The sequence below is a fragment of the Moschus berezovskii genome, chromosome 23 (assembly GCF_049115385.1).
Source record: "Moschus berezovskii isolate FMDL1 chromosome 23, NW_MosBer_1.0, whole genome shotgun sequence".
Lineage (NCBI taxonomy): Eukaryota > Metazoa > Chordata > Mammalia > Artiodactyla > Moschidae > Moschus > Moschus berezovskii.
The window spans coordinates 38,715,228-38,736,851 of record NC_142482.1 but is presented as its reverse complement, the minus strand read 5'-3'; the positions used below and the strand labels follow the sequence as shown (position 1 = coordinate 38,736,851).

The following is a 21,624-nucleotide window of genomic DNA, read 5'->3' as shown; positions in this document are numbered from 1 at the left end:
CACCGGTTTGGGTCAGCCCCTAAGTAGCTCTTATCCCCGCCCCCAGGCCCTGTGGGGCCGGAAGTCGCTTCTACTTCCGCCGGTTCCGGCTCCTCCTTATGTTTCCCGGCTGCCTGGCAGCTGCCGTGGCTCCAGGATGATGGAGACGGAGCGACTCGGTGAGGGGGAGGGGGTGGAAAGCCGGAGGAGACAGCGAAATGACCCTTACCCCCTGACCTGTGACCTTTCCTCCGTAGTGCTACATCCCCCAGATCCCCTGGACCTGCCCCTTCGGGCCGTAGAGCTGGGATGCACTGGGCGCTGGGAGTTGCTGAATGTGCCTGGGGCTCCAGACAGCACCGTGAGTGCCGTTTCCCCTAACCTTGACCCTGTTGAGCCTAAAACCTCCTTCACCCTCCTCCCAGTAGGATCCAAGCTGACTCGGCTGTCCTGTCTCTGGATACTTGTCATCCTAGCCTAGACTGGTGCTGGACAGACTCCAACCCAGTGGACCTGCAGTGGGTCAGAGCCCATAAGAAGACAGAGCAGGGAGCCCCGGGGGAAACCTTCGTTCTGAGAACTGCTCTTTCAAACTGCTGTTTTCTCCCTGGAGTCCTGTTCTGTCTCCAAGCACCAGGGCCCTTGGTGACTGAGATGCTAACCTTTGAACACCTGGCTCTTCATCCTTAGTCCTGGGACCCCCTTTTCCTAAAACTGGAGATTCTCAAATATCAGTGTGCCTCATGATCAGTGGAAAATCCCATGGACAGAGGAGCCTGACGGGCCACAATCCATGGGTTCGAACACAACTGAGTGTGCACACACACACACACAATTGGTGGGGGAGCTTTTGAAAAACACTAGTTCTTAGGTCCATAGATTCAGAAATCCAAAACCAGTATTATTAATCAGAACTCTAGGTAATTCAGTTGCAGACCGTTTGTTCTGTGCAACAGAACAGCTTTTTAAAATAGTGCTTCAGCCTGATTGTTCTAGTCTGGGACGTCTGTCATATCTGATCTAAATACAAGTCACGTCACCTCTTTTGTGTCTTACTCTCTTCCATTACCTCGTGCCTTTGTTCCAGCTTCCCCACGGCCTCCCTCCCTGTGCCCCAGATCTGCAGAAGGAAGCAGAGCAGTTGTTTCTGTCATCTCCAGCCTGGCTGCCTCTGCATGGTGTGGAACACTCAGCCCGGTGAGGGGTCTAGAAGGGCCTGGGCTTGGCAGGTGGGTCCCTGAAGGAAGCTAGAACAGAGGAGAAAGAAGACCTGAACATTGCTTTGCTTCTGTCCAGGAAATGGCAGAGGAAGATGGATCCTTGGTCTCTCCTGGCCACACTGGGGGCCCCAGTCCCCTCCGACCTGCAGGCCCAAAGACACCCAACCACAGGCCAGATACTAGGCTACAAGGAGGTAAGTGGTCATGGGCCACCAGAAACAGAGTTAGGAGAAGGTGGGGTCAGAGGCAAGCTCAGCCTCACTGGCGCTCTGTTCTCTTGCCTCAGGTCTTGCTAGAGAATACAAACCTGTCGTCCACAACCTCCTTGTCTCTTCGCCGGCCACCAGGGCCCATCTCCCAGTCCCTGTGGGGGAATCCAACACAGTACCCTTTCTGGCCAGGTGATGCTTGTGGAAATGGGATGGTGGGGAGGGAGCCCTTTGTCTCCACCCCTCTCATGTCACTCCCACCCCGTGAATCCTATTTGTCCAACTTCTTCCCAGGTGGAATGGATGAGCCCACTATAACAGATCTGAACACTCGAGAGGAGGCTGAGGAGGAGATAGACTTTGAGAAAGGTATGGTGGTGCCAGGAGGGACTGTGGGAGGCAGGGCTGTGAACCTGGGGCCTGAGGAAGAGGGGCCAAGTCCTGTCACTGGGTCCTTGCTAGCTCTTCCATTCCCCTGAGTAAGTTAGGAACAGGTACCTCTTCCATAACAACCTTTACTGTCATCTGTTGGAAGGCTGTCACAAAAAACTGCAACTACAGCATGTATGCTGTGAACAACATCCTGCAGGTTAATGTAATGTGTGACTTGTACAGCAGTGTGCGAGAGCCCTGATTGTTTCCCCATCCTCCAGACCTCCTTACTGTCCCACCTGGCTTCAAGAAAGGTGTGGACTTCGCACCAAAGGGTGAGTTTTAGTTTTGAGATGGGGCCGTAGGGGAAACGGTGCCCTTATTTTTCAGAACAGAAGTGGACACGACCAGGTCTCCATTTTTGCCTTGCTCCTAGATCACCCAGCTCCAGCTGCCGGGTTGCTCAGCCTCAGCCGTCTGCTGGAGCCCTTGGATTTGGGTGGGGGCGATGAGGATGCGAGTGAGGCAGTGGGACAGCCTGGCGGTTCCAGACAGGACACTGTTTCCGCCTCTCCTGGCAGTGTTCCTCTGGCCCGAGCAAGCAGCTTGGAGGATCTAGTGTTGAAGGTTGGTGGTTCTGGGCGGTTGAGGCAGGAAAGAAGGGCCTTGTGCCAGACAGGGTGGGCTGGCCTGGTTGGTTCCCCGGGGAAGACTGGAGCCTCTTCTGGGAGGGGTGGTAACAGAGAGCTTTCTGGCTGTATGTTTATCAGGCCTACACCCCTCTCCTTCTCCAGGAAGCGTCCACAGCTGTAGCCCCCCCAGAGCCTCCCAAGCCCCCACCTCAGGAGCAGTGGGCCATTCCTGTGGATGTCACCTCCCCTGTCGGTGATTTCTACCGCCTCATTCCCCAGCCAGCCTTCCAGGTAGCGTGGCCCAGGCCTCGGGTGCTCCACCACCCCCTCCAGCCCACTCCCTTATCTCCTCTCCCCACCGGAGGCCAGGTGCCTTCAGTGGATGGAGGTCTTGGCCTTCTTCCCCCGCCCTGGAGGCCCCATGAAATGGAGGCAGGAAGACCCCTGTCCCTTCTGTGCCCCCATCTGTTTCTCTCTCCCACAGTGGCCGTTTGAGCCAGATGTGTTTCAGAAACAGGCCATCCTGCACTTGGAGCGGCATGACTCGGTGTTTGTCGCGGCTCATACATCCGCGGGGAAGACGGTTGTGGCCGAATACGCCATCGCGCTTGCCCAGAAACACATGACGCGGTACAGGCCCCTCCCCAGCTTCCCCTCCCCAGCTTCGTTCTCTCCTGCATCCTTTCTGTGTCTCTTCTCTTCTTCACCTCCCTACCTCATCTTTTAGATGAGAGGTTCGGGGGAGAAACTGAGGCAGGGTTTCAGAGGGAAGCAAGAAGATAGGGGGAGAAAAAAATGAGCGGCATTCGTTGGGGAAGGGATTGGGGGACAGGATTTTTCCAGAGTAATTCCATGAAGGGGAACGTGAGGGAAGTTTGGGTGAAGAAGGGTGGGGGGCCTGAGCTCTGCGGCATGCCGCTGGGAAGGGTCAGGGTGGGAGAGGAGGTGCTGACAAGGAGCCTGTGTGGAGGGCCTGGCTGACTTCGTGCCCTCCTCCCAGCACCATCTATACCTCGCCCATCAAGGCTCTGAGCAACCAGAAGTTCCGGGACTTCCGAAACACCTTTGGGGACGTGGGGCTGCTCACCGGGGACGTGCAGCTGCACCCGGAAGCCTCATGCCTCATTATGACGACGGAGATCCTTCGGTGAGAGGCGGGCACTCAGCACGGGGTGAGATTTTGGTCAGGAAGGTGAGGCCGCTCTGGAGAGCACTCTGGCTGAGGTGCGGGTCGAGACAGGAGCCGCTGGGGAGTCAGCCGGGGGCCTCTCTCCTCCAGCTCCATGCTGTACAGTGGCTCGGACGTCATCCGGGACCTGGAGTGGGTCATCTTTGATGAGGTTCACTATATCAATGATGCTGAGGTAAGGGGACAGGGTCCCCAGGTCCTGGCAGTCCTCTCCTGTGGGGCAGGTTCAGCAGTTCTGCTGTTCCACACACCCCGGGAACTTCGCTGCCTTCTTTGTCCTATCTTATGGAACCTTGTGCCACTTCCCTGGGCAGAAGGGCAGCACCCTCTGAGCCGCTGCTGACTTGCCCTCCCTCCCTGTGTGCAGCGCGGGGTTGTGTGGGAGGAGGTCCTCATCATGCTGCCTGACCACGTGTCCATCATCCTTCTGAGTGCTACTGTCCCCAATGCCCTTGAGTTTGCTGACTGGATCGGGTAAGACATGTGTCCCGGGGTGCTCGAGTGAAAGGGGCTGTAGCATTCCTCAGTTGGGGTCGGGGTGTAGACTGTACCAGCGAGGGAGTGGTCAGGTCTTGGGGGTGGGGAGGAGAAAGGGGTGCAACTGGGGAACACGTCCAGCCTGGGAGGTTGTGGGATCCCACCTGGGCTGAGATCACTTTGCGTGTTAAGAGCCGGGGTGACGGGGACAGCCTTCCAGTCCGGCTCCCAGAAAACCAGGGCGAGGCCAGGGTGGGGAAGATGGCAGGCACGTGGGTTCCTTCCTGCGCTCCCACCTCTGATCTTCTGTCATCCCCCCTACCCCCTGCTCAGGAGGCTGAAGCGTCGCCAGATCTATGTGATCAGCACCGTCGCTCGTCCAGTGCCCCTGGAGCACTATCTCTTCACGGGGAACAGCCCCAAGACCCAGGGGGAGCTCTTCCTGTTGCTGGACTCCCGCGGCGCCTTCCACACAAAGGGGTAAGCCTGGGACATGGGAAGAGTCAGGGCTGGGCACAAGCGGGGGTGACTGATGGGCGCCCTTCCCTGCCCCAGGTATTATGCGGCTGTGGAGGCCAAGAAGGAGCGGATGAGCAAACATGCCCAGACCTTTGGGGCCAAGCAGCCCACGCATCAGGGGGGGCCTGCCCAGGTGAGAACTGGCTGGCTTTGTACCTGCCACCTCTTCTTTCTCCCTCGTCCTCCCAGGGTTTGGAGTGGAGCTTTGAACACTGCCCCCGGTTTGACTGCTTCACGTCCCCCCGCTTTGGCCCCCATTGGTTCAGGGACTCCACCTCCACTCCCTTCTCCCCGCCTTTGCAGGACCGTGGTGTGTACCTGTCCCTCCTGGCCTCCCTCCGCACCCGTGCACAGCTGCCCGTGGTGGTGTTCACCTTCTCCCGGGGCCGCTGTGACGAGCAGGCCTCAGGCCTCACCTCCCTTGACCTGACGACGAGTTCAGAGAAGAGTGAGATTCACCTCTTCCTGCAGCGCTGCCTCGCCCGTCTCCGCGGCTCTGACCGCCAGCTGCCCCAGGTGGGGAGGGGGACTTGGAGACAGTGGGGATCGGGTGTTCACTGCCCCATCCCTGACCCTGGGCCTCGGCCCCAACAGGTTCTACACATGTCGGAGCTCCTGCACCGCGGCCTGGGTGTGCACCACAGCGGCATCCTGCCCATCCTCAAGGAGATTGTGGAGATGCTGTTCAGCCGTGGGCTGGTCAAGGTGCTCGTGCTGGAGGGGGAGGGACTCCCCAAAGCATTCGTCACCTGCTTGGGGTGGGGCACGGGCAGCACAGTGCAGCAGCTGAGAACTTGGGCTCTGGATCCAGGCTGCCTGGGTGGAAATCCAGGTCCACTGTTAACTTGCTGTGTGACCCTGGACAAATTACTTAACCTCCCTGAACTGTAAGTTTCACATTTTGAAATGAATTTTGAAATTCATACATAAAGTATGAATAGGGGCTTTCCCAGTGGCTCAGCGGTAAAGAATCCATGTGCAGTGCAGGAGCCACAGGAGACACAGGTTTAATCCCTGGTTTGGGAAGATCCCCTGGAGGAGGGAACGGCAACCCATTCCAGTATTTTTACCCGGAGAATCCCATGGACTGAGGAACCTGGCGGGCTACAGTTGGACACGACTGAAGTGACTTAGCATACACACACACACAAGGTATGAACAGGCAGTGTTCAGAAGAGAAAACTAAAAAGCTAGCAAACTTATGGAGGTCTTTAGTCATTGGAAAAATGCAAACTGAAACACAAGATGGACTTGACAAGACTTGATAGTAATTAAAACTGATAAAATTTAGGAAAGTAGGCAATGCCAAGTGTTGCCTGAGACGTAGGAGATTACAGGATTACAGGAACCCTTGTATAGGTGTGGCCAGTCTGAAGTGTACCTGGTGCTCTTGAGGCAAAGACAAGTCTGTGCCTACTCTTTGTCCCTAAATTCCGCTCCTGAGTGCAAATCACAATGAAATTCTCACCCTGGTCAACGAGGGAACATGTCTGCTCTTCCTGTGGGCTATTGTCTTGTGGCAGGGTATTGGTGGTACCAGGGGCCCTTTGACTGGGAGAGCAGGTAGGCAGATATATGCCATGCACCCCACAATGTGTTCTGTGGCAGGTTGGAAGCAACAGATTAGATATAATCACAGGAACACGGATGGATGTTGAAAATACCACATGGAAAGAAAACAGGAGATACGTGTCGCCTTTCCTGCAAATTGTATTACACACTCACAAAACACATTTTATAAAACACATTCACATGAAAAGATATACATTAAAGATTGACGGGAGACGGGAGTGGGCTCTGGGACTGAAAGGAAAGAAGTGAAGTGAAGTTGCTCAGTCGTTTCCAACTCTTTGCGACCCTATGGACTGTAACCTTCCAGGCTCCTCCATCCATGGGGTTTTCCAGGCAAGAATACTGGAGTGGGTTGCCATTTCCTTCTCCAGAAAGAAAAGAAATAGCTAGCTAAATAAATAAAACAATAGTACCTACTCTGTAGATCTGCCTAGAGAGTCAGATGAGCTGTCGTGAGTTAACCATCTGGGACTTTGTCTAGTGCCTTAGCCTTGGCTATAAAGTAAGGTGGGCTCCGCCAGGGCTGGACCACAGCTGTGTTTAGCTCCTTAACTGATCCTCTCTTCCCTTCCCCATCCCAGGTCTTGTTTGCCACGGAGACCTTTGCCATGGGTGTAAATATGCCAGCCCGGACGGTGGTATTTGACTCCATGCGCAAGCACGATGGCTCCACCTTTCGGGACCTACTCCCTGGGGAGTATGTGCAGATGGCGGGCCGGGCGGGCCGGAGGGGCCTGGACCCCACAGGCACAGTCATCCTGCTCTGCAAGGGCCGCGTGCCTGAGATGGCAGACCTGCACCGCATGATGATGGTGAGCTGGGGCACCTCCAGGCCAGCTCTGGGCACCTGCTGCATCCTCTGCCCACCCTCCTCCCCTCTCCCCTCTCTCCCCTTTCGTCTGGGAAAAGCCAGGGGAGGAGCGAGCCAATCCGAGGATGAGGCTGGATCTCGTCTTCTATAGTCTTTTTTCACTGTGAATGTGGAGCTAGGTGGGACCTTGGAGAGTCTGTTTATTTAGTCTCGCTCCCTTGTTTTGCAGAGGTGAGCAGGCAGTTTGTCTAGGGCCCCGAGGTTGCAGGGCTGGGACTACAGCTGCTTGGAGTAGAGCAGCCGAGCAGTGGGTCTCCCCCCGCCGAGCCTCCAGCCTCACTGGCGTCTCTGGCCTGGCCCAGGGGAAGCCGTCCCAGCTGCAGTCCCAGTTCCGCCTCACGTACACCATGATCCTCAACCTGCTGCGGGTGGATGCTCTCAGGGTGGAGGACATGATGAAGAGAAGCTTCTCAGAGTTTCCATCCCGCAAGGACAGCAAGGTGAGGAGGTGGGTGTGCCCAGGTTGCCCTGCAGAACATGGGACAAGGGAAGCCAGGCTAGGACGAGGCGGGCCTCTGGAAGCCAATGAGTAAAAGTGGAGAGAGCCAGCCCAGAGACTCTGGGTTCACACCCACCCTGGCTTCTCCCAGGCCCATGAACAGGCTCTGGCTGAACTGACCAAGAAGTTGGGGGCTTTGGAAGAGCCCGAGGTGACTGGCCAGCTCGTCGACCTGCCTGACTATTACAGCTGGGGAGAGGAACTGACTGAGACCCGGAGCCAGATCCAGGTGAGCGCCTGTGAGTGTTGGGCATGGGCTGATGGATGGGGAGGAAGAGACTGGGACGCTCTGGGTACACCTGAACCTTGTCTCAGCGTCTGACACTTCTTATCCTCTTTCTTCTCGTCCCTGCTCTTCAGCACCGCATCATAGAGTCTGTGAATGGACTGAAATCTCTCTCAGCGGGAAGGGTGGTGGTTGTGAAGAATCAGGAGCATCACAACGCACTGGGTGTGATCCTTCAGGTGAGGGCGGTGGGATCTGGACTCCAAGGCTGGACGGAGCAGCCAGCCCCATCTCCGTCTTCCCCACTTGGCGAGGAGCCAGTTGTACTCAGCAGTGCTCTCATTTTTCCTTCGAGCCCTCTTTTCCTTCCCATCCCCACCACTTCATGCTCGTCTTCTTGTCCTCCCCCCAAGCCCTGCCCCCAAAGTCTGCTCTGATTGCTTGACTTGGTTACCAGTCTATATGGCCGCCCCATGCTCCCTGCCTGAAGTGGGGGATCTGGTCTCTTCTTGGATGTCCACTCCTCACACTGCCCTGTCCTGGCCTCCCCACCTCCCCTAGGTTTCTTCGAACTCCACCAGCAGGGTATTCACAGCCCTGGTCTTGTGTGACAAGCCTGTGTCTGAGGACCCGCAGGAGAGGGGGCCAGCCTCCCCAGATGTGCCCTACCCAGATGACCTCGTGGGATTCAAGCTGTTCCTGCCTGAAGGTGAGAGTGGATGGATGCCCGGGCTCTTGCCAACAGCATGGCTGAGGTGCCTGGTCTGATCCTGCTCTCCCCTCAGGGCCCTGTGACCACACTGTAGCCAAGCTCCAGCCAGGAGACGTGGCCGCTATCACCACCAAGGTGCTCCGGCTGAATGGGGACAAGATCTTGGAGGACTTCAGCAAGCGGCAGCAACCAAAATTCAAGTCAGAGATGTTGGGGAGGGACCATGTGGGGATGGTGGGGAGGTGTGGTCAGAGAGGCTCCCCCAGTCCGAGTGGAGCTCCACAGGAAGAGAAGCCTCTGCCCCAGATCTAAGACCAGCTCCATCCTCAGGAAGGATCCTCCGTCTGCGGCCGTGACCACTGCTGTCCAGGAACTGCTACGACTGGCTCAGGCGCACCCCACAGGACCCCCCACCCTCGACCCTGTCAATGACCTGCAGCTCAAGGATGTGTCTGTGGTCGAGGGGGGGCTCCGGGCCCGGAAGCTGGAGGAGCTGATCCGGGGGGCTCAGTGTGTGCACAGTCCCCGTTTCCCTGCCCAGGTCAGTCCCTGAATGTGAGCTTCCCAGCTGGGAGGGGCGGCTTTCCCTCTCATCCCCTGCAGACTGGCTGCCCCTGTCCCAGCCCTGGTCCACAGCTCCCTTGCTGAGGGCAGGGAGGAGGCTCACGAGCCCCTACCCTTGGCTCCTTGCAGTACCTGAAGCTGCAGGAGCGGATGCAGATCCAGAAGGAGATGGAGCGGCTGCGCTTCCTGCTGTCAGACCAGTCGCTGCTGCTGCTCCCCGAGTACCACCAGCGAGTGGAGGTGGGAGTGGGGCTGGGCTGGGGGGCTGGCGGGGCAGCCGTCTGCTGGCTCTCAACACCCGCCATCCTTGCAGGTGCTCCGAACACTGGGCTACGTGGACGAGGCGGGCACTGTGAAGCTGGCCGGGCGGGTGGCTTGTGCCATGAGCAGCCACGAGCTGCTCCTCACCGAGCTGATGTTTGACAACGCACTGAGCGCCCTGCGGCCTGAGGAGATTGCTGCCCTGCTCTCCGGCCTGGTCTGCCAGAGCCCTGGGGACCCTGGCGATCAGCTCCCCAGCACCCTCAAACAGGTATGGGGATGACGGCTAGGACTCCTCCCTTCCTCGGCCATGGCATTCCCAGTCCGTCCCCACGTGTTCCCCAGGTGCCCTCTGAGTGTCCCTAAGAGCTGGAATGGTTTCTTCTTTTATCCTGGCCTCCTTCTTGGAGTAGGAAGGCAGGGTTTAGAGCCTTTCCTCTCCGTCTGCAGGGGGTGGAACGGGTCCGGGCTGTTGCCAAGCGGATTGGTGAGGTCCAGGCGGCCTGTGGCTTGAGCCAGACCATGGAGGAATTTGTGGGGGAGCTGAATTTCGGGCTGGTTGAGGTTGTGTACGAGTGGGCCCGGGGCATGGTGAGTAGCTGGGATTTGGGGTCTTTGTGGACAGCCAGCTGGGGGGAGGCTGGCCCGGCCCACCGTATTCATTCCCCGCCCCGCTTCCCCCACAGCCCTTCTCTGAGTTGGCAGGGCTCTCAGGGACCCCTGAGGGCCTGGTGGTCCGCTGCATCCAACGCCTGGCCGAGATGTGTCGCTCGCTTCGGGGGGCAGCCCGCCTGGTGGGCGAGCCTGTGCTAGGTGCCAAGATGGAGACGGCAGCCACCCTGTTACGGAGGGACATCGTCTTTGCTGCCAGCCTCTACACCCAGTGACCAGCCCCTGGCTACAATGTAACAATAAAACTGCAAACCCTCTGTGTGAACCTGAGGTGTTGGGCAAGGATGACTCAGCTCAAAGGACACAGCAGGGAGAGCCACCTGGAAATACGCCTTTATCTGTGCACACAGAAATAGGACCAGCCCCTGTGATGCATCAGTCCTTGGGGGAGGGTGTCTTGGGTGGTGATGGGAGGTCCTGGGTCACAGCTTCCACGTACCATGAAGGCAGGAAGGCATGGGGTGCATCTCGGTGTTCAGACACTGTGACAGGGCCGCCGGGCTCCCAGGAGAAGAGGTAGACAAGCCTGGGGGCAGACAGAGTCCTGAATTCAGGGCTGGAGGCTGAGCCTCTGGGCCCCAGGGTGGAGGGGCAGAGCTGAATGTCTCACCTGGGGTCATCATGAACCACTGTGTTCTGGGCAAAACTAAGGAAGGCGGCACAGAAGTTCATGCACACGGAGGGATTCCAGCCGTCACGGTCGTTCTGGAGAAAGCCCAGGAGGAGGTAGAAGACCAGTGGTGAGGGTTGGAGAAGGGGAAGGTGGGCTGCAGGTCCCTGGACAATGGACCTGTGGTGGTGGCGCACGGGGATGCAGGTGAGAACTCATTGTCTTACCCTGACGTATTCAAACATCTCCATGGTAGGAAAGGTCTTCAGGGAACAGACAAAACCTTCCGGGTTACGGAAGCCAGCAACAACATTTGGGACACCTGGCAGGAATGACTGGGCCCACCATTTCAGGAGCTTGTGTCTGTTGGGAAAGGCAAGGGGGTCAGTGGGACCCCTCTTTCAGCCTCCTTCCCCAAGTCTCTTTCCAAGCTTTTCATCCAAGGCTCTCATCCTGTCCACCCCCTGTCCTGAACCTGTAGAAGCTCTTCCATTGGCCAGGGCTGTGCATCTCCTTGGAGGTCTTGAGCTCCACATAGCATGTGGGGGGCTGTGTGGATGAGGCCTGGGGGTCTGTGCAGTCCACCTCCCCAGAGAAGAGAAGAGGGTGGTTTCCCAGGCGGCTGCGCAGCACAGAGCAGAAGGCCATATTGGTGTTAACCTCCCCAGACGGATCTGGGGAGACTCCGGGTTTGTCTGCACAAGGAGAGAAACAGCAGCAAGGGCTAGGAGCTCTCAATCTTTGGGGATAGGGGAGGGGGCCCCAGAAGCAGGGCAACTCTCACCTGCACACATGTACTGCTCAAATTTGTACCCCATGTACATAAGCTCCCGGAGAAGTGGTGGCCGGGTAAGCCTCTGAACCCGAGCAGCTGGTGTCTCTACCTCGCTCAAGTAGAGCGTCCCCTGGAACCGGGAGGCTGCCAGCTGCCAGCCCTCTTGCCGCTCATACGGTGTCGTTAGCAGTTTTGTCAGGTGCCCCCGCCACGTCACTATGGCCCCTGCCAGCCAGCCTGGACCCCTGAGAAGGAGGAGTTAGGGGCTGAAGGTCTGACACCTGCATTAGCGCAGATGGCTTCCCCAAAGAACAGGGTAAGGTAAGGACTCACTCCAGCTTTGGCTCTCCCAATTTTAGAGGGTGAGTGCAGGTCTCTGGGGCTACTGTGTGCTATGCTTTGCTCACCCCTCTAGCTGGCCTCGGTGCGCCAGGAGCCAGCGTAGCAGGTGGTCCAACCTCTCTTGAACCTCTTCGTCCCGGGGCTGGTATCGATCAGGGTATCCGTCTCTGAGGTCAAAGTTGGGGCTTTGACCATTGGTGGGAGGTGGGCAGTAGTACCGCAAAGCGCGAGCATCTCCATGGTACTGGCGCTGTGCATCCAGGGAGAAGCAGCCCAATTCGGAAGGGCGCCGGTAGAAAGGAAAGGGCCCAGAGTAGAGGGTTGGGTCTGTGGGCAGGGAGGGTGCTGGGCGGGGGAGCTTGTTCCGAGGCTCAGCGACCTCTATCTTTCCAGCTTCTCTCTTGGTCCCTCTGGACTCCATGAGGTCCTGAGAGGGGACAAGGAAGTTCTCCTTTTAAAAAGAAGGGCTGGAGAAGAGGGACTTCGAGTCAGGACTAAGCGAGTCTGGCCTTGAAACATGAAAGCCCCGTGTCCTCAAACTGAACCATACCAGGTGCGCATGCAACACTTTTCCTTGACCTATATACCCCCAACCCCAGTAGCTCCAAACCCAGAGAGGTTGGGAAGAATGCTTGGGCTCAGGTCAAGGATCTGGTTACCTCAAATCCTGCCAACCTCGACTTCCACCTTCTCAGGGCTATGACGTCATGGCAGGTACATCACATGCCAAAGGGATGCGAGGGCAGTTTTCTCCGCTCTCGATGACGCAATCATTCAGCGACAGAGGCGACCTAACCCCTAGGTGGCGGCGGGAGGGGGTTGTGCGCTTTACACCGGGAGGGAGATCCCAGCGTGGCCACCCGCGCCCCTCCGCAGCGCCCAGGCGTCCCCGGACGTGAGCGCTCTCAGAGGAAGCCAATCAGCAGCGGACGTGGGGCCTCGGCCAATGAGGACGGCGCTGGCGCTGGCATTGGCACCGCCCCTCCCAGCAAGGGGCGGAGGGATGACAAGTCGGCGCCTCTCTGGTCAGCTCTTCAGCCTACGAAGATCGGGCTGATTGGTTTCCGAGGAGGGACGCCCAGGGAGCCCGTACGTCACTGCCCTGTGCCGGAAGCCTATTTTCGTGGTCTCTTCCCTCAACGGCTTTCTACCTCTTCCCCGCCGCCAAAAGATCCCGGGATATGAGCCGGAAGAGGCATCGCCTGGTCCCGGAGACCTTTGGGTTGAAGAGGCGGCGGGAACTAGGGGATGTAGTGGCAGATCCTCTGCGGGGCGAGTCAGGTAACCATGGCAACCCCGGGGCGAGGCTAAAGACCCCAGCTGGCAGCAGCCTCGCTTCTGCTAACCCTGTATGTTGAGACAACAGCGCCCCAGTGTGGTACCCCCGCTTCCCCCGCCTCAGTTCACGTTCCAGTGACTCGGTCTCTCCGCCCAGGATCTGCGCGAGAGGCAGTCGCAGAGATAGTGCGGCTGTTCCCGCGAGTCCTGTTTGAGGATGCGCTACCCCCCATCGCGCTGAGGAGCCAGGTGTACAGCCTCGTACCGGACCGAACCGCGGCTGACCGGCAGCTGGTGAGGAGCGTCAGAGCGACCAACGGGAAGGCGCTTTCGTGCCTCGCGGGCACTTCCGAGGTTCTCCCCATAACTCACTCGGCCCACCAGCTCTTCAGCCATTCAGCAAGCGCTGGGTCTTTCTGGGCAGGGCATTGTGCCAGGCACTGCGGTGCCGAGGAGAATGCTACAGAACCTCAGGGAACAGCATGCCAAATGATGAAGGTGGAAGAGCGAAGCTTTTGGGGAAACTGAGTCACCGGGCGTGGTTCGAGATGGGAATGCAGGCAGACGTCAGATTAGGGCAGGCCTTGTACACCAGCGTCGTTTCCATTTTACAGAGAAGGCAATGAGCTGGTAGAGAATGTTCAAACAAGAGAGGGAGTGGTGTGTTGCACGGATGGAGGCAGTGTCTTGAGGTGGGGAGATCAATTAGGAAAATACTGCAGCTGAGATCTGGTGAAGGCCTAAATTAGGGCAGTGTAGTAAGGAGGGAGCGGATGGGTGAGGGATGTGGGGCGGGAAGGAGGAAGGACTTCAGGATAGCTCTCGGATTTTCTGGACGACTGAGTGGTTGGTGGAGTGAATAGAGTAGGAGAACATTGAATGGTTGGGGGCAGATAATGTGTTTATTTTGTACAAGTTGAGTTGGAGGTGTTGGAGCATCCGGAGGCAGTTGTGCAGCAGACAGTTGGATGAGGGTTTGGAGAAAATTATGGGCCACTGATACAGCACTGGAAGCCATGGAGATGTGAGTAGTCGTTCAATCTGTGGATGTGGGTGAGATTGGTAAGAGGGAGGAGAGGAGTGGTTTTTAACCTTTTTACAAACTTTAGAAGATAATGAAAGCCATGGCTCTCCAGAAAAAAAATGCATATATGCCACTATATGTGTGTAAATATATATATAGTGCATGTACAATTTGAGGAGGAAGAGGGTTGTTTCACAGATCCTCTGAGGCCAAAGGTTAAGGATCCCAGGTTTGCAGTGACAGATAATAGAGCCAAATCCCCGGTGCTAGGAGATACCAACATTTAAGGCCATGTTTCTCAAAGTATGTCCTGAGTTCCACTAGATTACAGGAACTACAGGTTCCTGGGAATCTCTCAGTGAGAATGAATTAAGATTTCTTGGAGTAGGAACTGAAAATCTACATTTTAAAGCTACTTCCTCAAGTGATTCATAATGCATGCTAAGATTTGAAGTCCACGGACTTCCTGGGAGTCCAATGGTTAAGACATCTCCACTGCTGTGGTGGGGAGCACAGGTTAAATCCCTGGTCGGGCAACTAAGATGATGCATATCTCGAGGTATGGCCAAAAAAAAATTGAGATCCATTGATATGGTTGGGGTGGGGGAGAAGAAGGAGGCATCTGTGAAAAAGCTGTTAAAAGAATTGACAGAGTAGGGAGGAACCAAGGAAGAGGTATATTGAGAAAGTAGCAATTTTCAAGAGGGTGGAGTGGTTGGCAGTGTTAAAACCTATGATTCAAGACTGTGGCCTGTGATGTGGTCAAGTAAAATAATAGCCAGTTGGATTTCGCAATTGGCAACCTGTTAGGAAGAAAAAAGGGAAGAAAAGGAAGATGGAGACTAGCTCCATCTCTTAAGGAAGCAAGTCAGAACCACTCCTTATAGAGTATTTGTTGTTTTTAACCTACTGGTGTTAGCCTAAATTTTAGAAAAACTCTAAAAATTGCACAAAAGAAAATATAAGCACATATAATTTAAAGAATGTTTATAAAGCAAATACCCACTTAACCATCACCCAAGTCAGACTGCAGAACACCGCCAACAGGCCACATACAGCCAAAATGCCTTATGTCCCTGGGAAGCAACATACCTGACTGGTTTGATAATTGTTCCTTTAGTTTTCTTTATACCATCTATGTGTTTATCCATAAACAACATAGCTTAGTTACCTACTTTTCAACTTGATGTAAATAAAATCATACCATGTGTGTTTACTTACATCTTGTTTCATTAGATGATTATTTTTGAGATTCATGGGGGCTTCCCAGGTGGCCCAGTGGTAAGGAATCTCCTGCCAATGCAGGAGACGCAGGTTGGATCCCTGGATTGGGAAGATCCCCTGGAGTAGGAAATGGCAACCTACTCCAGTATTCTTGCCTGGAAAATTCCATGGACAGAGGAACCTGGTGGGCTACAGTCCACGGGGTTCCAAAGAGTTGAACATGACTGAGTGACTGAGAATGCGCGCGCGTGTGTCCGCACACACGCAGGCACACACACAGTTTAAAATTCATTTTCATCGATTTCTATTTTGTGAATATATATCCCACTTTGTCCATTCTAGTGGATATATTGTTTTAAGAAATTGTCAATTTCATCTAAAATTTCACATTTATTGACAAAGTTTGTAATCTTACTTTATTTTCTGTGGAATCTATAGTGATGATCCTTTTTTTGTTGTTGTTCTTTATATTGGTTATCTGTGCTTTTTCTAGGTTCCTCTTTCCGCCTTTCTGTCTTGGTCAGTCTCACCAAGGTTTATCATTTTAGTAGTCTTTCAAAGAATTAACTTAGCTTTGTTGCTCTTTCTTGCATGCATGTTTTCCATTTCATTCATGCTTCCTCTCTACTGCTATGCTTATTTTACTTTTTTCCTCCTTTGATTTTCATCCTCTATTCTTTTCTAATAGATGCATGTCAGGCTGTAGTCTCCCCCTATAGATATCATCTGTTAAAGTGAATGTGAAGTCGCTCAGTCGTGTCTGACACTTAGCGACCCCATGGACTGCAGCCCACCAGGCTCCTCCGTCCATGGGATTTTCCAGGCAAATGTACTGGAGTGGGGTGCCATTGACTTCTCCAGGGGATCTTCCCAACCCAGGGATCAAACCCGGGTCTCCCGCACTGCAGGCAGACGCTTTACCATCTGAGTCACCAGGGAAGCCCTTGGTCAATCATCTGTCAAGTTTGGGTATATATTTCCATTATCATTTATGATAATTATAGTTTATTTATATATATAAATTATATATATATTTCCATTGTCATTTATGATAATTATAAATTATCACTAATTTCTTAGTAACTAAAGTTATTGAAATCTTTTATTTCCTCACTGATTGCTATTTTGTCTGTTCTGTGAGTTTATGTGAGTTGGATTAATGTACTTATGTGATTGTGGCTGTTATTGGCTCTTCAGATACTTCCCACACCTTATTATCTCTTTTCTTTTCTTCTAGGACTCCAATTAAACACATACTGGGCCTTCTGTTTGAATCCTTTAAGTCTCTTAGCCTCTTGTCCTCATTTAAAAAACAATTTTTTTTAAATCTGTCTTCTTGATTAGTAGCTTTTTATTTCCGTTCCGTTCCGTTCAGTCGCTCAGTCGTGTCCGACTCTTTGCAACCCCATGGACTGTAGCCTACCAGGCTTCTCCGTCCATGGGATTCTCCAGGCAAGAGTACTGGAGTGGGTTACCATCTCCTTCTCCAGGGGATCTTCCCGACCCAGGGATCGAACCTGGGTCTCCCGCATTGGAGGCAGACGATTTAACCTCTGAGCCACCAGGGAAGCTTTTTATTTAGCTGTGCCTTAATCTACTGACTCCCGGAGTTTACTCAAACTCATGTCCATTGAGTTGGTGATGCCATCCAACCATCTCATCCCCTGTCGTCCCCTTCTCCTCCTGCCCTCAATCTTTCCCAGCATCAGGGTCTTTTCAAATGAGTCAGCTCTTTGCATCAGGCTTCAACATCAATCCTTCCAATGAATACCCAGGACTGATCTCCTTTAGGATCTCCTTGCAGTCCAAGGGACTCTCAAGAGTCTTTTCCAATACCACAGTTCAACAGCATCAATTCTTCGGTGCTCACCTTTCTTTATAGTTCAACTCTCATGTCCATACATGACTACTGGAAAAACCATAGCCTTGACTAGACGAATCTTTGTAGGCAAAGTAATGTCTCTGCTTTTTAATATGCTGTCTAGGTTGGTCATAACTTTTCTTCCAAGGAGTAAGCGTCTTTTAATTTCATGGCTGCAGTCACCATCTGCAGTGACTTTGGAGCCCCCCAAAATAAAGTCTGACACTGTTTCTGCTGTTTCCCTATTTCCCATGAAGTGATGGGACCAGATGCCATGATCTTAGTTTTCTGAATGTTGAACTTTAGCCAACTTTTTCACTCTCCTCTTTCACTTTCATCAAGAGTTCTTCACTTTCTGCTATAAGGGTGGTGTCATCTGCATATCTGAAGTTATTGATATTTCTCCCAGCAATCTTAATTCCAGCTTATGCTTCATTGGTGATAGACAGGGAGGCCTGGCATGCTGCAGTCCATGGGGTCTGAAAGAGTCAGACACGACTGAGCGACTGAACTGAACTGAACTGAATCCACTGAATCCATCGTTGATTTCTTATCTGCACCTGCTTTGTTTTTGAGTTCTGGAATTTCTATTAATACATGAATGTCTTTCAGATCCATTATGTCAGTTTTTATAATTTCCTGCTGAAATTTTCCATTCTAGCTTTTATTTATTTCAGCATTATAAGCATACTTTAAAAAGTCTGTTTTTGATAAGTTTACTGTAACATATCTTTTTAGGTTTGTTTCTATTGTCTGTTTCTTTTGAATTTTGTTTTCCTATATTAGTCTGGTAATTCCTTATTATCTTATGAGCACTTTAATGCTTAATCAACTTTAAAAATAACATTTTATGCAGCATTTTACCTAATTTTCAGTGAGTGAGTTGGTCTTGCTATATTCCTGGATACAGAAGTTCTGGTTTATTTTTATTTGTTTGAAACATTTTATCCCATATTCCTCTCCACCTTCCCCACCCAAAAAAAATCTCAACTGTCAATTCCTTGAGGGCGGAGCCCATTAATCACTGCTTTATCTTAGTGTCTGCCTATGATTGGTCTTAGAAAATATGTCATGATTTTTTTAATGTATTTTTTTAAATTCAACAGACATTTAAAAATATTTATTATTTATTTGGCTATGTTGAGTCTTAGTTGCAGCATGCAGAATACTTAGCTTGCTGTATGCAAACTCTTAGTCGTGGCATTTGGGATCTAGGTCTCCAATCAGAGATTGAACCGGGGTCCCTTGCACTGGGAGCACGGAGTCTTAGCCACTGGACCACCAGGGAAACCCCTTGTGTTGACTGTTTAACAGACAACTCATGAGGTGGGTGGGTGAAAGACTAATTGGAAAAGACTGTTTGGCGATCCACCTAATTCTCTCCCCATAGTTTTTCCTTTACTTAAAGAACTCCCCAATACTTGGACACAGAATGTCCCTGCCCAGTGTGTCCAGGGTGTTGCAGAGCATCTTCCCCTGATGTCCTTTTCACTCATGTCTATGGAGGCAGAAGGCACTGCAAGAGCAGGGGGAGATCAGGATTGTCCAGCTAGGCTTCGACTTGGACGCCCAGGGAATCGTGTTCACCGAGGACTACAGGACCAGAGTGAGTGTGACTGTGTGTGGGTCACGGGCGCCAGGGCAGGGGGTGCAGGGAGACTAGGGAGTGGGGATAAACAGGAAAGAGACAAACCCACCACCTCACATCTCACACACAGGGCACAGGGCTCTGATACAATATTAATATGAGGGAGAGGAGGAAGAGGAGGAGAAGTATGAAGGTAGAAGGACCTGAGCAGCAGGCAAAACACAGGAAGCGAAATGTCATCCTGGGGACAGAGGTAGGTGGAGGGTGAAGGTGGGGCCTGACCACGTCTCTCATCTCTGGTTCCAGGTCCTCAAGGCTTGTGATGGCCGCCCATATGCTGCCGCAGTACAGAAGTTTCTGGCTTCCGTGCTTCCAGCCTGTGGTGACCTTAGCTTCCAGCAAGACCAGATGACACAGACCTTTGGCTTCAGGGACCCAGAGATCACGTGAGACCTGGGGAACCACCAGAATCGGGCATCTGGCCCCTCCCCTCCACCCTGCAGTCCCAGCTGTCCTTGTTCTTTTTCTTTTGGGGAACCTGTTAAAAAGGCAGACTCTTTTTTTTTTTTTTAAATAAAATGATCTAAGTTTGTGCTTCTTCCCCAGGAGGAGAGGCCTGTCTTATCTGAGGCCTTGGAAACAGCCCTGGACTAAAATTCAGGAAATACGGGTGGCTAATCAAATGTAGAGGCCTGGCAGGAGCCATAAATGCCTGGTGGGAATCAACATTCACATTCAAAAGAACAACAGCTAGGCAAGGGCTAAAGCAAAGTATCATTTCAGGAGGGTGGGTCTGACTCAGGATCCCTACTTTGTAACCCGTGATATACCTGAACGCATTGGATAAACTTCAGTAAGATTTGGGAAGAGCTATGGTGAGGTATGGGGCTTCCCTGGTGGCTCAGTGGTAAAGAATAGCCTGCCAATGCAGGAGACGCAGGTTCAGTCCTTGGGTTGGGAAGATCCCCTGGAAAAGGAAATGGCAACCCACTCTAGTATTCTTGCCTGGAGAATCCCATGGACAGAGGAGCTTGGCCGGCTGCAGTCTGTGAGGTCGCCATGGAGTTGGACATGGCTTAGCAACTAAACAACAACAGTGGTGAGGTATGTGTAGGTAATGGCAGGAGCTCTGGAGAAAGGCCTCTGTCTCCCCTGGTGGTGGGACTAAGAGTGGTCAAGGAGATTTCAGAGAGGAGGAGCAGTTTTAGTGAACATGCAATAATAACAGTCGTGTCGGACTCTGTGACCCGGTGGACTGTAGCCTGCCAGGCTCCTCTAGCCATGGAATTTCCCAGGCAAGAATAAGCCATTCCCTTCTCCAGGGGATCATCCCGACCCAAGGACTGAACCTGAGTCTCCTGCATTGCAGGCAGATTCTTTATTGTCTGAGCCACCAGATAACAGGAAAAGAGAGAATGGACGGAGGGCAGTCAGGTGGGAGAATGGCAAGCAAGGTCATGGGGCACTGAGCAGCATGGTCTGAGCAGAGGACTGCCCAAGGGTGGACTCCTGTTGTCCAGTCCCTTGGCCTAGGTGCCCAGGCCTCTGGAGAGTTAGTGTCCAACGTTAGTGGGCGGGGAGGAGAGAGAGTTCTCAGAGTCAGCACTTCATCTCCACTCTCTTAGGCAGCTGGTCAAAGCCGGGGTTCTCACTGTCCGAGATGCTGGAAGTTGGTGGCTAGCCGTGCCTGGAGCTGGGAGGTTCATCAAATATTTTGTTAAAGGTACACTCTCTGCAGTTCAGGCCTGCAGCCCCTCAAGAACACTTTTTGGTGCCTCCTCAGGCCTCTAGGCCTTGCTTACCTTTCCCCTGTCCCATGCCATCTCTCCCCCAGGGCGCCAGGCTGTCCTTAGCATGGTCCGGAAGGCCAAGTACCGGGAGCTACTCCTTTCAGAGCTCCTGGGCCGGCGGGCACCTGCCTCGGTGCGACTCGGCCTCGCCTACCACGTGCATGACCTTATTGGGGCCCAGCTGGTGGACTGGTGAGTCTTGCACCCCAGCCTCTGGAAGATGATAGAGCAACGACCTCAGGTTGGATTTCCTCCCTCCTTGTGCTTCCCTCATGAGCAAAGCCCAGCCCCTCTCCTGTCTTCTGCAACCCAGGAACATTCCTGGCCAAGTTCTGAGTTCTCTGGAACTCAGGAACCCGGCTCCAGCCTTGTCTTTCTCTTGCACAGTGTCTCCACCACTTCTGGAACCCTCCTCCGCCTGCCAGAGACCTGAGGACTCTGCTCATCATTGCACACCTCCCCAGGGTGGGGATTGAGTGGCCCAGGAGGGCTGCCAACCCTGGCTGAGGCAGGGTCACCTTGGGAAGGCTCGGGAGCCAGGAAGCGTGCTGGGCTTGCTGCTGTGCCGAGGGTCAGATGTGACTGTTGCTGTTTACCTGGGCTGCGTCCCAGTGGAGGGGTTTGGGCAGTGCTTCTCTGCTCTTTCACGGAAGTGAAGCCAGAAACCTTGCCAAGGCCATGGCTGCTGTCTTTCATGCAGCAAGGTGCTGCCACTATTCTGTTTGGGGTAGGAAGGAGGGGTCACTGGGTAAGCTGTCAAAGCTGGACAGAGTTTTTCTTCCTACATGTTGGGTTGAAACTTCCAAATAAAGTACTTCTGATGTTTTGTGGATGTCTTTTGTTTCATGAGACATATGAGTTCGGGCACCTCATTTAGGGGCAGAGGTAAAGCCAAAGTTGGGGCCAGAGCTTTACCTTGTTGATCAGAGAGGAACAGGGGACACAGAGGTCAGTTTCCCCTGTGGGATGGTGAGAATGTGTGATTTCCTAAATGACAGAATTTTGGTTAGAGCCTGCAAAAAACTAGTGTAGTTCAGTTTTTGTGGGAGTTAGTGTAAGAGGTTTTCCAGGTGGCTCAGTGGTAAAGAATCCACCTACCAGTTCAGGAGACTGGGTCAGGAAGATCCCCTGCAGGAGGAAATGACAATCCACTTGTAG

General features: G+C 53.4%; 3 protein-coding genes across 5 annotated transcripts; 2 read left to right on the top strand and 1 right to left on the bottom strand.

Moving 5' to 3' along the window:
- Positions 1-33: 33 nt before the first annotated feature.
- SKIC2 (SKI2 subunit of superkiller complex) lies at positions 34-10,239 on the top strand. Its single transcript, XM_055405996.2, has 28 exons — positions 34-158; positions 237-340; positions 1,067-1,176; positions 1,276-1,393; positions 1,486-1,600; positions 1,703-1,777; positions 2,062-2,115; positions 2,217-2,407; positions 2,575-2,703; positions 2,897-3,042; positions 3,413-3,559; positions 3,692-3,776; positions 3,969-4,075; positions 4,412-4,558; positions 4,634-4,730; positions 4,901-5,113; positions 5,192-5,302; positions 6,751-6,981; positions 7,343-7,480; positions 7,631-7,768; positions 7,900-8,004; positions 8,327-8,474; positions 8,551-8,677; positions 8,808-9,018; positions 9,171-9,281; positions 9,355-9,573; positions 9,753-9,893; positions 9,989-10,239. Exons 1-28 carry the CDS (start codon positions 137-139, stop codon positions 10,187-10,189), a joined length of 3,741 nt encoding a protein of 1,246 aa, XP_055261971.2. The 5' UTR covers positions 34-136; the 3' UTR covers positions 10,190-10,239.
- A 46-nt stretch (positions 10,240-10,285) lies between these two features.
- DXO (decapping exoribonuclease) lies at positions 10,286-12,609 on the bottom strand. 2 transcript variants are annotated; one of them, XM_055406000.2, is made up of 7 exons: positions 12,361-12,609; positions 11,767-12,168; positions 11,369-11,604; positions 11,060-11,279; positions 10,812-10,947; positions 10,585-10,679; positions 10,286-10,500 (listed from the first exon to the last, which is right to left on the bottom strand). In XM_055406000.2, exons 2-7 carry the CDS (start codon positions 12,120-12,122, stop codon positions 10,350-10,352), a joined length of 1,194 nt encoding a protein of 397 aa, XP_055261975.1. In that variant the 5' UTR covers positions 12,123-12,168; positions 12,361-12,609; the 3' UTR covers positions 10,286-10,349. The 2 variants fall into 2 exon arrangements, with proteins under 2 accessions (XP_055261975.1, XP_055261974.1); XM_055405999.2 differs by having other exon boundaries at positions 11,767-12,128.
- Positions 12,610-12,777: 168 nt separating this feature from the next.
- Positions 12,778-21,292, top strand: WHR1 (winged helix repair factor 1). 2 transcript variants are annotated; one of them, XM_055406007.2, is made up of 7 exons: positions 12,778-12,982; positions 13,137-13,333; positions 18,599-18,694; positions 18,983-19,122; positions 20,302-20,399; positions 20,511-20,658; positions 20,854-21,292. In XM_055406007.2, the coding sequence occupies exons 1-7, from the start codon at positions 12,883-12,885 to the stop codon at positions 20,897-20,899; spliced, it is 825 nt and encodes a 274-aa protein (XP_055261982.1). In that variant the 5' UTR covers positions 12,778-12,882; the 3' UTR covers positions 20,900-21,292. The 2 variants fall into 2 exon arrangements, with proteins under 2 accessions (XP_055261982.1, XP_055261984.1); XM_055406009.2 differs by having other exon boundaries at positions 12,809-12,982; positions 13,137-13,273.
- Positions 21,293-21,624: the final 332 nt, after the last annotated feature.

Excerpts from the sequence above, each read along its gene's own strand:
- SKIC2 (XM_055405996.2), top strand. The coding sequence starts at position 137 with ATGATGGAGACGGAGCGACTCG. Across the intron at positions 3,560-3,691 it reads ATGACGACGGAGATCCTTCG|CTCCATGCTGTACAGTGGCT; the intron begins GTGAGAGGCGGG and ends TCTCTCCTCCAG. Across the intron at positions 4,076-4,411 it reads GAGTTTGCTGACTGGATCGG|GAGGCTGAAGCGTCGCCAGA; the intron begins GTAAGACATGTG and ends CCCCCTGCTCAG.
- DXO (XM_055406000.2), bottom strand. The coding sequence starts at position 12,122 with ATGGAGTCCAGAGGGACCAAGAGAGAAGCTGGAAAGATAGAGGTCGCT. Across the intron at positions 11,605-11,766 it reads CACCGAGGCCAGCTAGAGGG|GGGTCCAGGCTGGCTGGCAG; the intron begins GTGAGCAAAGCA and ends CCTCCTTCTCAG. Across the intron at positions 10,501-10,584 it reads GTGGTTCATGATGACCCCAG|GCTTGTCTACCTCTTCTCCT; the intron begins GTGAGACATTCA and ends GTCTGCCCCCAG.
- WHR1 (XM_055406007.2), top strand. The coding sequence starts at position 12,883 with ATGAGCCGGAAGAGGCATCGCCTGGTCCCGGAGACCTTTGGGTTGAAG. Across the intron at positions 12,983-13,136 it reads TCCTCTGCGGGGCGAGTCAG|GATCTGCGCGAGAGGCAGTC; the intron begins GTAACCATGGCA and ends CTCTCCGCCCAG. Across the intron at positions 18,695-18,982 it reads CCGAGGACTACAGGACCAGA|GTCCTCAAGGCTTGTGATGG; the intron begins GTGAGTGTGACT and ends CTCTGGTTCCAG.